Here is a 15,922-nt window from a genome sequence, read left to right on the forward strand (position 1 = left end):
TCAGACTTTGCCCCAAAGGGTCACATAACCATCTTGCCAGAAGAAATGACAGGGCACCCACTGGAGTGGGGGCTCATAGCTCTCTGAACTACAGGTCAGACTTCTGTGTAATCTCTTCCAAAGCTTCTGGGGCCATGTGGTTTTGCACTGCCTTTTCTACAAGCATTGTTGCTTCTAGGGACATCAAACACTCAGTCTGCATAAGTGCCATGGAAATTATTGTGCCCATCAATATTAGAGCATTTGAAAGAGACAAGGGTATCAAAGGTTGCATCCTGTTACTAAAGGTTGTATGTGCAGAAAGTGCCCAGCCCTTGTCTGATGTCCATTATGAGTCATGGTCATTGCTCTCTGAGTCAGCAGACTGTTGTTGCAAACTTAATTTCTTTGTGTCATTCATCTGGTCCCTGTCACATCCCTTTGGCTGTGAAATCTTTTACTGGCTCTGTTGGCCTTCACGTGATAATTTTTTCACTGTCAATTAGTCTCTTTCAAAGGAGTCCTGCACAATTTTTCCAAAGAAGCAGGAAGATATAAATTCTGGTCCCTAGGCTGGAAATCCAGACTGTAGGAACAGCATGCCACTCAGTTGGCTGTTCTATTCCAACACCTTTCTGCTCTTAGACAATCAGGGACCAGTCCTGTTCGCTATAACTAGAAAACTGATTTTATAAGGACTTGATGCTGAGGTGCTGCCCCCAGTCTCTGGGACAGTTGTGTTTTCACAAAAGAAAACAATCATTTAAAATAATTACATAACTCAGGCTGGTAAAATTAGGAATTTACTGGCTCTAGGTAGCGCTTGCTTGACACCCAGCCTTTGGCATTCCAACAACTACACTGCCCTCAGACTATGTTACAGTGGGGTTTTAATTGCCTGTCTTTGCATGAGAGTCCCAAGACAACTCCCTGATTGATCCCCTGTGTCTTGATGATACCCTGACTCACGTTAATGTTTCAGCCATCTGTACAGTATGAGGCCTAAGGTCCCATTTGAGCTGAGGAAGCAAATGGCTTATTAAAGTCTAATTTCTCCAGCTTGTTCTTGCCTTTGGGCATTTTAAATAGGTTAATGCAATTTTTACAATACACTCAGGAAACTTTACTCACAGAGTGTTGTCATAAACTAGAGGAAAATAGCCCCTAGATTATCTCAGAGTGGAAAATATTCCAAATATATTTGCCCTGGTATTTAGTCAAGTTCTCTACCTAGAACAACAACTTTTTCTTCTCTCTCTCTCTCTCTCTCTCTCTTTTATTTTTTTCCTTTCTTAAGATTTTAGTGAATTATTGTACATTTTAGGGTTTGGTAAGGGGAAAAAACAGTCAGATTTATATAATGCAGTGGATCATTTTTCAGGGAAGTTCCAGTATTCATCAAAACGTGGAGACACCACAGGCACCATATAAATTATGATGGTTTTCTTCTTAATACTTCCTTTTTATTGCCTATATTCTTTAAAGTGAATTTAGTGCTTATGAAAGATGCTCTGAAAAGAAAGTGAAGCCCTCTGTTTATCTGCAGAATTGGTACAGAGGAGTATTGGCAATGCAAGTTTCTCTCCATAATGCCATCTGCATTCTGAAGCTGTAATCTTGAAGGATCACCTTTGGGAAGAAGATGACTTGGTCTCCCTGCCCTTTCTATCCTTAGCCTCTCTGCTTAAAGTGTAAATAAAGATGTCAATTGATGCCATCCAAGGCCATAGTCTTTATGATCTTCCTAACAGGTATTGGGAGACCATCAATTTATTACCTTGACTGTATGGCAGACTGCATCCAACGCAAGCTCTCTGCGGGTATCTGTGTGTGAATACATCTTCTATACACCTAATACATCTTCCATAAGCTAGAAAAGACTCAAACGCACCATTAAAGTGCAATGACTTTTGTTCTCTGTTTTGACCTAGACTGGATTTGAACCAGTGATTTAGAAATAACATGCTCTGTATCCCATTACTAATCTTTTCAGCCACAAGCCCAAGCCTTCCCTTTTTCTCACAGAGAGGATGCTAACTTATTTAAAACAACTCAAATTTTGCTCTTTGCGTATGCAAAACCACGTTGGGCATTTGGCTAACATACCCCTCATTACCCAGGAGGGAGAGAGTGTAAACACAGGCTCTCATCTGACTGTTGAGCGTGTGTATTCAATCCCCAGAAATCTGTTTCAAAGCTAAGAAAGGCACATATCTCATTAGCAGAGAAACTACAAGGTGGAAAAACAAAGCGGGCCATGTCAGTTCAAACGCGAGCCCAGATGCTTAACTTAGTTACACTTTTCAGTTTAAGGCAATGCAAATCCATTCTCCATTACTAGGGAAGTGGAAAAAGGCATTAGGCCCTTGAAATGGCAAGAGCCAAGTTCTGTGCTCAGTCACACAGGAAAAGCTGTAATGTATGACTTTCTCCTTTTTAGCCCATTGTACGTTGTTTCGAGGCGCCAAAGAACATCTATGCAATTATGTAAATGGGAGTACAAAGGCTAGAGCAGCGCCGTAGTTTGTAGGCTGAAAATTGGTTCTTCTTTCTCCTACCCCTTCTTCCTCTTTACACAGAAACAAACATGCACAAAACACTAATAAAATAAATCAGACATTATGTGAAGCTTATCCACAAGAGCAGTTTCTAGATACAAATTGAATCCCCGAGCATTAATTTGATCTTCTGCCAAGCGCTGTAGAGACCTTAAGGATGGGAGTTTGTATTGTGAATGAGAGGTGAAAGAAAGAGTCCTAATTTTTACATCATTTTCATTATATAACATTCATGGGCATACTTCTGTTCCTTGCTTTATTGAGAAATGTGATTAAACTTTAAAATGTATATTTTTATTTAAAATATAACCGAAGACATTCCCATACTTATGCAATAATGTCTTAGCCAGAGGCAGCAGACAGCTGATACTGCTTTCAGTGAACACAACTAGGATTGGGATTTGAAGATGGAGCCTGTTCAGTTTTCCAACTAAGAAAAAGATTCAGTCATTCCCCTGTCATGGATCAGACTGCTACTTCTTTCAGCATGGTTGTATCAGAGGTGATTTTTTTTCTCGCTGCACCGCTCTACTTGGCAGAGGGGCATTTTAGTTTCATTTCAGTTTCCTGTGTAGGTAACCAGTAGAGGAACTGAGGCTACAAGAAAAGCCTGAAGAACCACATTTTATGTACATACTGTAAATGCATAGCAGCATTGTGCCTAAGGTATCCCCCAAAGGAAGGCAAGAAGGACTACGTCCCTTCGATCTTAACTTTCTCTAAGTCCTTAAAGGAGCATGAGGTCTGTATAGACAAGTACAGAAGCTAGTGATCTAAGAGACCAGGAAGTTTGCTTTCAGTGCCTCTTGATCATCCATTTGCACCATTTAATTCCATAACTCTTATTCTAATGTAAATGCCCTGATACTGTGGCTAAGCATAATCCGCTTAAAGCAGGATCATGAAACGTGGGGCGATCGCTTGGGAAGTGTGCCATGGCACTGCAACAACCAAGAAATTACACTTAAACTTAGGCTGAAAACCCCTCATGGCATTGTTTCTTCATAAGTTCTTACTACCTTCTTGGTTACCAGATATTTACTTACCATGTATTTTTATTAAGGAAAGTTGAATGTTGCACAGCTTTTGTGGATTTCCCTCTGGGATTTTTGTTTGGTAGCTTGCATGCATTTTTGGTTAATTATCTCTCCTCTAACGTGCCATTTTTTGTTATCTTTTTTAACCATGGAAAGACATTCTTGCAATTTTTTGCAAGGCTTTTTAACTGTTGAATGCACTTCTGAAAGAAAGTAGGAAGTTCTCACTTAAAATGTGCCAAAGTTTCACCCAGCTGTTTGCCAGTAAGTCACAAAAAGATTCCTGTGAGGTAGGCAGTGCGTGTTATCTTTTATACATGCAGACATAGCTCTCTTGTAGCACCTGAAATTCCATCAGGCTCCAAGCTCTGCAGAAAGTGACAAATGCTAGACAGGTCTACAATTTATAATGGATGAGCTATGCAAGCAAGCTCTGGGAGTTGGATTGGATTTGATTACAAACAATAATATGACACAGCTCCTGCTGTGGATAGGACACACATTGTGAGAGGCAGTGCAATCAGGCAGCATGAGCACCAGACTGCAGGCAGAAGCCAGAGCCCCAAATCCACCTTTGCAGTGCACCTGCTCTGTGGCTTTGGGAAAGCCTTGTCTTCACCAGTGAAGAGTAGCATTCCTTAGGGGTTGGTATTGGGAGTTGCACCATTTAATATCTTTGTTGGCAACATGGACAAGGGAATGGAGTGCACCCTTAGCAGATTTACCATCGACGTGAAGCTGAGTGATGCAGTCAACACACTAGATGGAGGGAATGCCATCCAGAGGGACCTTGACAGGCTTGAGATGTAGGCCAGTGCAAATGTCATGAAGTTCAACAAGCCCAAATGCACCTGAGTCTGGACAATCTCTTAAGCACAACTATAGTCTGTGTGAAGAATGGATTGAAAGCAGCTCTGAGGAGAAGGACTTGCAGGTGTCGATATTGCAGAATCACAGAAGTTCAACATGACTTAGACATGTGCATTTGCAGCCCAGAAAGCAAATCAAATCCTGGTCTGCATCCAGAGAAGCATGTCCAACAGGTCAAGAGAGGTGATTCCCTCTAGCTGTTCTGCCTAGCTTAGATCCCACCCAGAGTTATGTGTCCAGTTCTGGAATCTTCAATGTAAGAAGGACACAGAACTGTTGCAGCCAGTCCAGAGGAGGGTCACAATGATCAGAGAGCTAGAGCACCTCTATTATGAAGAAAGGCTGAGAGGGTTGGGGTCGTTCACTCTGCAGAGGCAGATGTCGTGCAGTCTCAGCACAACGTCCACTGACCACACAGGCTGATCGTGTGCAGGCATCCAGGGTCTGCTCTTGGTAACTCGCAGCAGTGAGGTTTGCCAGGCAAACAATAAGGCAATTGCAGCAGGCAACAGCAGAGCACTGCTGCGCACAGCAGAGAGAGCAGAGGAGCAAAGCAGGGAAGCAAGAGCAGGTTGTTCACCTGCGTATCTTCTCTTATCAATGTGGGCCGAGGTTAATTGCCCTTTGGACACAATAGCCAATCAGGATGGCAGTTAGCCAAACCTTACTGTATTAGGCAAAGCCATAGGCTCACTTTTACCCAAATTTGGGAAGAGCACAGGCCTTGCACAAGCTAAGTGTCTGTGTACCTTTTTTAACACAGGACCCTGGGCAGGCCAGACTCAGTGGCTACAGGTTCTTTTGTGTCCATTTCCCATGCTTGCTTCTCTGGTGGAGCAGAAAAACATGCCTAGGTAAGACAAGACATATACGCCTATTTTGGGCCTATCAGTCCTACCACAAGAAGTCAACTTAAGTCTTCAGTGGTTGCACATGCTCACATTGTCAATGCACAGAAGTCTGTTGGCAATAACCATCCAAAATTGGTTGCATTAACTGCTCAGTAGGACCTGAACCTGCAAAACCTTAGGCTGAAAAAAAATATGAAAGTACTTGAGGCATTTTATTCTCTTTTTCTTCCCTCTGGATTCAGCCCCTTGTTGTGTGTATTGGCAGAAGAAAGAATGTTCAAATCAACGTGCCCATTAAATGGAGTATTGGTTCTGTGGAGAATGGAAGTTTCATGAAGATTTAATTTTGAAGCAAGTAATTAAATAGCTGTCCAAAGGCATGACTTGTTAATGAAACTGAGACCTACACCATTAGGATAACTCTTCTAGCAAGTGAATCCCAACACCTGCAACAATATAATCTCTCTTGCTTAAGCAGATCCATCCATCTATAAAACATTTCAGAAAGCATAGATTTTTGCCTGGTGGTAAACAAACAGATCAGTAGTATTTCTGACAGTCCTTATCTAAGCTTTATAACTCTACAAGGCTACTCATATCACTGATTGGCAGCATTTCAGCGAAAGCACCTTTAAAGAAAATTGCATGCTCCATGGGGAACAGTGATACTAATAATTATGAAATATTAGCCTTCTGCTCGCTCTGAGCCAAATGCAAACACACAAAATGCTACACTTCTTACAATATAATGTAACCATCCCTCATTTGGTTGACTTTGTCAAGAGATTTCTTTTCTGTTTCAAATTCTGGGCTTCTTTATCATTCTCCTTGTGTCTTGTGTGTCATGCTTTTAAGAAGTCCAGGCAGTGATGCTTTTATCTTTACTATTCTGTCAACAGATATTTTTAGTGTATTGTAAGTTCAATCATAAGATCATCAACAAAAAAAGTGGAGAACCCACATGTGTTTGTACTCTTCTGTTTCTAGAGTGGCAGTGATCCCTCCTTCCCATGCTGCCTCATGTTACCTCAGGTTGATATTTTCAGCATTCTTTTAATTATCAGCCATGTTTTCCAAACTGTAGCTGAGAGCCATCAAACCTTAAGGAGTCAAGCATGTTTTGTGGTCCAAAAATACTTCACTAGATGGCTTTCCCTCCACCTCAAATGCTGTTACCTGTCCCCTACTACATGACCCAGTGCCCTACATACAACATTCTGATAAATCCATTCTTCCAAGCCTATGAGTGCCCTGTGGGTGGAAAAGGGTTTGGGGACCACTGCAGTACAAAAGGCTCCACTGTATCTCATTTGTCATAGAGGAAGTTCTGTCATCCTGCCTGGTTTTGCACACAGTGTATAAAATGAGCCCTCATTCCTCTCTATGAGGCATGTAAGTTGCAAGATATGCTTCTGTGGGGCATCATTACATTCATTTCTGTATTGGAGTCTGTGGAAGCTGTAAGGGTCTCTCATGTTTGAAGTCTTAATTCTGGTTCTCAGTGATTCGTCCAGACTGCTGAGCTATCCCAGGTGAAAAAAGGACCTGCACAAAGTAAAGAACTGATCTAGATGAGGGTTTTGTCTCATGGGAATGGTCTTTCCACCTCTGTGTATATCCCTGCAAACAGAACTGGTTAAACAGTTTTTGTTGCCATCTGAGGTCCTTCATACTGTGGTTAATATTTGTTTATGCAGTTGCTTTCTTGAATACAGACCTTGTTATTTATTCTCCTATGCCTTAGACTATATTTACATTTCTTACCCTCTTGGCTTTGGGGGATTCTGAACATGGCATTGATGGGAGTTTACTCTTACTCCTCCAGTCTGATTTCTTTTGTGCGAGTCTTTAACCTGATGGTCACTCTGGTTTACATTGTAACACAGAACTTCCCTAATGGTGTTATCAGTCTTCCTCTGAGTTATTCAAACTCTTTGTTGAAGTCACATACCTATGACTGTGATTCTTGTGAGGAATATTTGTACTCTGAGTCCTGCCCCTGATGGAAGAATATCTGGAGCAGCTGTGAATACAGGAATGGATGACCAACAACTCTTCTTACCAAGACTTTACCTTTTCTTTTATACAGCCTTTTCTCTCTTACCTATTCTGCCTCATCTTTCTCCATTTTCTTTTCTTTTCTTGTTTTGTTTTTTTTTTTCTTTAGCTTATTCCTGTTTATGGCTCATTGACTTCATAAATCATACCAAGACCTCAGGTTCATCCCCAGGTCATAGACGTCTAGAAAGCTGAAATAGGGATGTTGATATGGAAAGAAATTGGAGACAACTTGGCTTTATCTGCCAATCCACAAATAACTTGGTGAAGGGTTTCTGTCCATTAAATCCAGATTCTCACTTTAGAAATAACATTCTATTCATTCCCAGTCTGCTTTGGCTCATGATGATGGAAACCAGAATACAGAGTGGTGTTGGCAAAACAGTACACAGAGGGCAAATAGTGCATTCAACTTGTAGGCTGTTCTCCTTGGGATCTTGCAGCCATCTAATGCAACCCTTACAATGTTGATTGAAGTGGATAAGGCCAGGGAACCAGCTGACTTATTTGGGGCATAACCCCAGAAATAATCAGGTTCTGTGATGTTCTGCTGCTGCTTAAAGCTGTTCTTCCTTAGTGATGTGTCTCTGGCACCTGCTTTCCTGAGCTTAATGAACACCCTAGTCAATTGAAAAGTGGGAGATAAAGTTTGCTCCTCTGTTCCAGCAGAGCTGGTGGTCCTGTGTGCCACCAGTTTCCAAGTCTTCTCTTTGGAGCACATGCTAACAAAATGCATCAGACCTTTACTACCAGGAATGAGTGAGCAGTGCAAGTGCACAAAATGTTTTACAAGTGCAAGTTTTTAGCTTTGAGATGTGAATGATAAGGGGCAGTTCTAGTTCCAGAGACACAGAAATTTCTTAGGTGGGTTGTGGTTTTTTTGCTACCTATGCATTGCCAAAGAAATTTCACAGCTATATATTTTGTTTTCTGACACCTGCTGTATAAAGAAAGCTCTTTTCAGAGTGTCCTTTATTTAAAAAGTAGGGTTTCCTTTATCTAGCAGCAGCAGCTCATGTTATGAGCCTTTGTTACGCTGTTACAGTGACATTAGGTTTGGCTCTTCTCTAGGTGGGCAAAATTCCCATTTGCCTCACTTCTCTGTGCAAAGGCTGCTGGTCAGGTCTGATCCCTGTCCTGTGGGCAGAGTTGCAGTCCTGCCAAAGGTTTGCTTTCATTGCCTTCAGTCAAATCTGACTCTTACCACAGAACTGCACTGGCAGAGCCACAGCCTACTACTGTTGGGAACATGCTTCCTGCCACAACCTGAAGTGCCAGGCTAACTGACCTCAGTGGGCAGTGTCCCTCACACTGTATCAGAATCAGAATTTAGTCTAGAATATCTGTTATAAAGTAGGTGTTACTGAAGCCTACATAATTCCCTTTCCTCTCTTCAATTCACAGCTACCTCATCACTGAACTCCCAACTTCAACAGCTTCAACATCTTCAGCAGCTCCAGCATCAACAGCAGCAGCAGCAGCAAGGTCAACAGCAGCAACAGCAGCAGCAAAGCCAGCAGCAGCAGCAAGGTCAGCAGACACAGACTCCACAACAAACCCAGCAGACCCAGCAGCCACAGCCACAGCCGTCAGCACCACCACAGCAGAGCCAAACACAGTCTCAGAGCCAGAGCCAACCACCTCCAGCCCCACAGTCCTCCAGCTCCCCTCAGAAACCCAGCCAGTCACCAGGGCATGGCCTTCCATCTCCTCTTACGTCACCAAATCCATTGCAGGTAGGATGCTATATACAAATCTCTAATGGTCTAATAACAGAAAGTGCATACCCTCCTACTGCAAGGGGGAATCAAGTGAGGGCTACACCTTCTGACTGCCTCACATTAGTTATCTTCACAGGCATCCAGCTTAGAACATCTAAACAGCCTGATAAGCCAGGGAAACATAATTAATGAGTAAAATGGTTTTAAGTCCATATCATAAACCCATAGAAAACTCTCTCTTTTTTCCCATGTGTTCAGCAGGTACTGTTCATAAATGGCATTTGCCCAGCAGCCACCCTTTATGGTAACCTATGAGGAGAGCAGAGTTAGCAGATACCCTGACTGTTCCTAAAAGGAACAGAGCTTTTGCTGGTGGGTGTGTACAAGGGGTTGATGGGTTATCTTTCCCCTTGAGATCATAGTCCTAATGCTTATCCTGCTAAGAACCAAATACTTCTGTTAGGCACTACAGACTCCAAAGCTAAGAGTGCTAGTTAATGCTTCTCCTAGATGTTCATCCTGATGACAAGGATGCTTTTCAGTAGACCAGCAGCTGTGGCACCCATAACAATTCTGGGTTCTGTCTAGGAATTCCTGGAAAGAAACAGGAGAGCTCTGATCCAATGGTCCTAATTTTTTAAACTTGGATGTCCTCATACTAGACATGTCATGCTGTATTCTCATCCTGCAACAACAGCTTTGACTGTGCCCACAAGTGGAATGAACATCAGGGTAGTCTGTGAAGTGAGAAGAGTCTCTTACCAGGCACTGAAACTGCACTTATAAATCAGCAAAGTCTCTACTCATTTAATTTCTGAATTTTGAACCACTTTGAAGGTTTTCTCCACACTCATGGATTTGGTTCCATTTCCTGCAGAAATTAAACTATATTAGCTTAATAATTAAAAACTTTTTTCAAACCATTAAGGGAATTGTTTTACAAGAAGCTGCGTTTGCATGTGGCCAGATAAACCTGCATTGATCTGAGCTTTGACTAAATTGCATCAAATCTGATTTTTTTAATGGTTTGGATAATGGACTTAAAAGTCCACAAGAGCTGTGTCCTTGCTTCCTGAGATTGTCCTTATAGTAGAGCATCATATTTATAGAGCTTCTTCTGTGTATTGTCTTAAGGGCTACTTAGGCACAACTTAATGTCCAGTCCATCATGTTAATGAGTGCTTTGGGACTCTTTAGTATGCAGATTATTGACAGAAATAGACAGGAATATTTCCAGAGGAGCTTCTGTTACATTTTATTGTCTTGGTGCAGCTGCAATGTACATACACTAACTGTATGCAGTGCATGTTGCTAAAACTGCCTGCTAAATATTGGCCTTCAAATGGCTTTCAGTTTTACAAACAAAGCAAACACTCATAATTTAGAGCTGAGCTAGGGAGGAAGTGGAATCATCTCAGTGAACACACCTCAGGAGGATTGTACTGACACTGATTTGAAGCCTTGGGTCTGATACGGCCTCTGGTCCCAGTGTAAATCTCAGCTGAATACAAGTACTTCCAGACTCATCTGTGACTTACCTGTACAGGCCAGAAGAAGCACTTTCTACTCTTAGCTCTCCATGGTCACACCTCACTTCTAGAAGTACAAGAGAAGTAAGTAAAACCAGTGATTCCTCACGTGTGGGGTGCCAATGCCAGTGTTTTCACAGGGTACCTTGGCACGTGTCTTTTTATCATGCTTATCCCACAACTACCCTTCAGAGGGTAGTTTGGATGTGACAGATTCAACAGAAGTGGAAGGAACCAAGTACTCTCAGGTGGTTTTAGTTCAAAAGCTATGCTCTAAACCTTTTAGGAACTGGGATTAATGAAAGACATCAGCGTGAGAGGTCTGGCATTCCCACTGGGCTAAGTTCAGCCAGTACTGCTAAGCCAGCTGTGTGGCTGAGACATCTTCAGAACAGTCAGAGAATTAGAAGTCATTAGCTGTCAACTTTGGCTCAGCATTAAAGAGTTCATCATAAACTGGGGGATAAGTATTTTTAACGTTTGTTCCTCTCTGATCACTGCCATTTGAATATTTGTGAAGACCCAAAGTTTGCTCACAGCTACAAAAATGCTGTGTGCTGACATCCAGAAGAGAAGCCAGAATTCAGCACAGTATTTCAGGCCTCACTTTAGTGAAGTCTGCAGAGCCATTCGGCCTCCTAGCCACTTCTATAGCAAGCATAATACTTCTTGAGCTTCCCTAAGAAATACTTAAGAACTTGAAACATGCTCTGTCATATTGCTGAGGCTCTTTAAAATGCAAGTGACAGTCACAAATATCTCCAAAGGAACTGCTGTTGCACTTTATATATGGCTGAAGGATGTGTTCTGGTACTTTCCTAAAGCAGAGCAGCAGTGAGATCTCCTCCATCATATTTGCCTTTCCCTTCTAAATCCTGCAGAGAAAAGCTGTTTTACCCATCTAGCTCGAGGTCTGTGTCTGAAATTGTTTTCTTCTGCAGAAACATAAACCAAACAAAAGCTAAAACAGGAGGGAGCAAGCATTTGGCAGCAGTTCATATATCCAGTTTATAATAGCTGCTTAGAATGTGTATTTTTTTAATGTCTAATGCTTTAATTTAAGAATCGACCTAGAACAAAATTCAAACATATTATGGCCTCTAAGGTAATGTTCTTTATGAACTAGAATGAAATGGGGTTTGTTTGAAGAATATTAAGGGAATAAAGATCAACTAAGTTAAAGTTTGACAGCTTAAATTTCATTTCTGAATTCTTGATATTTTCATGTGGGCTTTATCCTCTTACATTATTCAGGATCTGTCTGAAGGATATTAGTTTAGAACAATGCAGCCTCTAGAAATTGTCATGGAAAGTCAGTAATTCAGGAGGATGATTGTGTTTGTTTCAATAAAAAGTCTGAAGGATAACTGCAATTACATCTCAAAATGTACAGATGCTGTCATGTCCTTCAGAAGGCAAATTAAATGAAAGTGACTTGCTTAGGTATACCTGGGTGAGGGTTTTTTTGCTAGTTGATCAGAAATTAATAATACTGGTGCAGCACACACCAGCTAAAGGTCTCAGAAAGGTTCTTGTCAGATTGTTCTGTAGTACTCTAGTTTTTTCACTGTTCTTTGCTGGCTTCAACAGGCTAGGTTGTAGTTACAAACCTATGATTTTCAGGAAGTGTTTTAGTGATTGTGTAGAAAGATGAAAAATCAGAGAATCACAGAATTAATTAGGTTGGAAAAGACCTTTGATATCCTCAAGTCCAACCTACCCCCAACACCACCTAATCAACTAAGCCATGGCACCAAGTGCCATACCCAGTCTCTTTTTAAATACTCCCAGGGACAGTGACTCCACCACCTCCCTGGGCAGCCCATTCCAATGCCAATCACTTTTTCTGTGAAGTACTTCTTCCTAACATCCAGCCTAGACCTCTCCTGGTGCAGCTTGAGACTGTGTCCCCTCATTCTGTCACTAATTGCCTGGGAGAAGAGACCAACTCCCACCTCTTTTCAGGTAGTTGAAGACAGAGATAAGGTCTCCCCTGAGCCTCCTCCTCTCCAGGCTGAACACCCCCAGCTCCCTCAGTTGCTTCTCATGGGGCTGTACTCCAGACCCCTCACAAGCCTTGCTGCACTTATCTGGACACATTTGAGCATATTTCTTAAAATGAGGGGCCCAGAACTGGACACTCAAGGTGTAGCCTAACCAGTGCTGAGCACAGGAAGAATGCCTTCCCTAGTGGTGCTGGCCATACTACCCCTGATACCGGCCAGGATGCCACCTTAGGGCCTGGATTCTGTACTGACATTAGCGATGATGCTCTAGATTTGTCCTGGTAAAAGCAAAACACTCCAGAACCTAGGATCATTGCTGATTTGAGGAGAACAACAAAGCAGAGGAGACTTCTCCAAAGCAGAGCACTATTTCAGTGGAAATAGTGGAAAGTTTTGTCCCTTCATTTTAAAATATTGAAATTCTCCATATAGAAAATTGTAGTCTGACATTAGCTTTCATTGTTTCAATTGACCAAAACAAAGGAATCCAGAGGAGGAAGGTAACCTTCCTCAGGTTGTAAATTGGAGCCTTGGAAACCTTTACTTCTGGGAAAGAATGCTTCTTCAAGTGTCTTCTCCTGTGAATGTTTGTTATTACATGGCAAACTTCACCAGTTCTGGGATGGTCCACATGTTGTAACTTCAAAGCACAGTTAGCATCTCTTACAGAGCTTGCATTTAATTAAATATCAATTAAATATACATGCTATATAAAATCAGATGAGCCAAGTATTAAGTGCTCAATTTTTCTGCCTGACTACCAGAATAAGGTTCTTTCTATCATCAACATGTATTTACCTGGCTCCAAATGGAGGTTAGCTTCTGATGCTGACACTCACACTGTTTTAGTGGTATGGGTAAGATGAACATCCCCACAGCCAAGTCTACAAAGGAATAACTACACCATAGGAACAGAAGGATTCCTGGTGATTTCGACTGTTCTGTTCAGGTGCCAATAGGAACAGACGAACAGGAAATCCCCCAGGGATGGCCCCACTCTGAAATTATTCTGACCATTTTCAGAACTCTCTCCTAAAGCACCTTTTTGTCATAGAAGCCTACCTACAATAACTGCAGCTGACGGGAGATGATGAGTGAGAAAAAAAAGCATCATAAAAGGAGGGAAGAAGTGAAGTGAGGAGATGACAACAGCAGAAAAATCTTCCAAGTAATGGCAAACTCTAGCATAGCAAAACCAGAACCTCCTTCAGATTAAATTTTCATACTAATCTTAAATAATGTATTTGGAACCTCAACACTTTTATAACAAAGGAGAAAAGAAAAGCAGAAAGGCTGAAACACTCAGCTGTAAATGAGGGAGAATATGTACACAGATGCCTGAGGCTCCAACAGCCAAGAAAAACAAACCTCTTCTTCCCTTCCTCCCAGCCTCATTCACTGGTTAGCTTCTCATTTAGGAAAAATCTAATTTAAGGAATTCACAGTGTTTACTGACACTTTCATCACTTTACATATATTGAAAACACAGAAGAAACCAGCAAATCTGTTGGTTTGAGGAAGGCAGCTGGGATGTTTGCATAGGCTATAGTTGGGGCTGTCTTTCTGTCTATGTTCACACCCAAGACCTGCTGTATACTTCTCATGCTTATCAAATCCTGAGATCAAGAAAACTTGATCAAGATTTCAACACCAGTAACCCCACTGAGCTTTGGAGGGTTTTTGTTAAAATTATCTAGCCTTCCCCCTGTATGTGACACTGTGCAATACATGACTGCCTGAAATTGTTCTGTTACTTGGTTATCAGTTTGACAAAGAAATATTTTATAACTGGTGAGAGAATTCAGTGCTTTGGATCCATTTTCCAGAATTCCCTTATTTTTGGTAGCAAAAGGGAGTAGCATAATGCACATCAGAAGGCAAGAGGTGACACAGACATATAGAGCAGACATTTATTTATGCCCATCATCTGCTGAGAGTGAACCTGTTGAAATTCTGATCTTAGATGGGTTTCCAGAAGATACTGGTGAGAACTAAGTATCAGCTCTAAGGTCAGAACAGGGAAACTCCCCTGCAGGCAGCTAAATTGAGTTGGGCTGATGAACTCTTAAGAATATTTTGCATATTTCATCTCCTCCTCATTTCAAACAGGTACAGGAAGACTTAAACTTCTTGTTTTCCTGACAATTTGGGATTTATGAGTCTCCTAACCCTATTTTTATGATTTTGGGGGGTTGATAAGGCGATTTCATGAGTAGAAAAGGCAAGCACTTGTAACAGAAATCATAGTCATATTGATGAATCACACGGAGATGTTTATTACCCTTTGCAAATGCTGTAGTGATTCGTGTCCCCTCCTTTGTTTTTATGCTCTCCTTCTGCCACTTCAGTAGTTCTGCGAAGTGCACAGATGTTACTGTTCACAAACTTGAATCTTGCTTAAGAAATTGTTGGCTTTGAGTTTCACCTCATCCATGGCCTCCTTTGTTCTCCTCTCACCTCTTCTGAACACTTTTCATCCATCTGGGTCCACCACCAGCTAGACCACTCTGATATGGCAACAGGGCAGTTTGTCTTAGGTGGACATTCAGGTGTCTCTGCGTTGTGCTGTACTATGATCATGCAAGCTGGTTTCCTGGCACCGCTGTCTTTGAGGGCTGCTACTCTACCTGGAGAATCATGAGCATCGTTTGCACAAAGAGGCTGGTTTCACTTAATGTGTAAGGCTGCATCCATGCTCAGGATTGAGAAGAGTCTCACATCTTCCCAGCTGTCTTTACTCTCCTGGAATTTCACTGCCTTGTTGGATCTTTGAGGCCTTGGGACTTCACTCTGTAAAGCCTTTGAATACTGCATTTAAACAGAGCAAAGAGAAGTTTAAGGCATTCTCAAAGAGACTTTATAAGCAAATCTCTTCATTCCCTGAGGAAACCTCTCAGCCAGAGAGCTGAGCACTGGCTGCCTGGTCCATCCAAAAATACTCTGTAGGTGTTGCTATTTTCAGCAGCACAAGGACTACCAGTGTCTGACTCACATTTAAAGCAAAGGAAATTAATCTTCGAGCAAAACAACTGGCATTATTAGCACCCAAGGGGCAGAAGCTGAGGCTAATATAGGAAACCATTTGCTAGAGAATTCTCTGAAGGAGAGAAAAGTGGAGCTGGTTGCCCAGCTAGCTCTGGCTTCTGAAATGGGAGCATTTAATAAACTCCCTAAAGCAACTGAAGTATTTAATAAATGGGGAAATAAATAAATAATAACCACCAGGGCAAATTTGGGAAAGGATTCATGTCCCACAAGATCTTCTATTTCCAAAGCCTGTCTAGGCAGAGAGGGGAACTTAGGGACAAAAATA

General features: G+C 41.8%; 1 protein-coding gene across 3 annotated transcripts in view; it reads left to right on the forward strand.

Annotated features, from left to right (window-relative positions):
• The window catches only part of POU6F2 (POU class 6 homeobox 2), a 303,523-nt gene that overhangs the window by 190,255 nt on the left and 97,346 nt on the right, over positions 1 to 15,922 (forward strand). For all 3 annotated transcript variants that reach the window (XR_010308035.1, XM_064169525.1, XM_064169526.1), the window contains exon 5: positions 8,758 to 9,089. Coding sequence is in view for 2 of the 3 variants with exons in the window: in XM_064169525.1 (XP_064025595.1) it covers positions 8,758 to 9,089 (332 nt within the window). In the remaining variant the exon portion in view is untranslated. The remainder of the gene's footprint in view (positions 1 to 8,757; positions 9,090 to 15,922) is intronic.

The sequence above is a fragment of the Pogoniulus pusillus genome, chromosome 32, assembly GCF_015220805.1.
Source record: "Pogoniulus pusillus isolate bPogPus1 chromosome 32, bPogPus1.pri, whole genome shotgun sequence".
Classification (NCBI taxonomy): Eukaryota; Metazoa; Chordata; class Aves; order Piciformes; family Lybiidae; genus Pogoniulus; species Pogoniulus pusillus.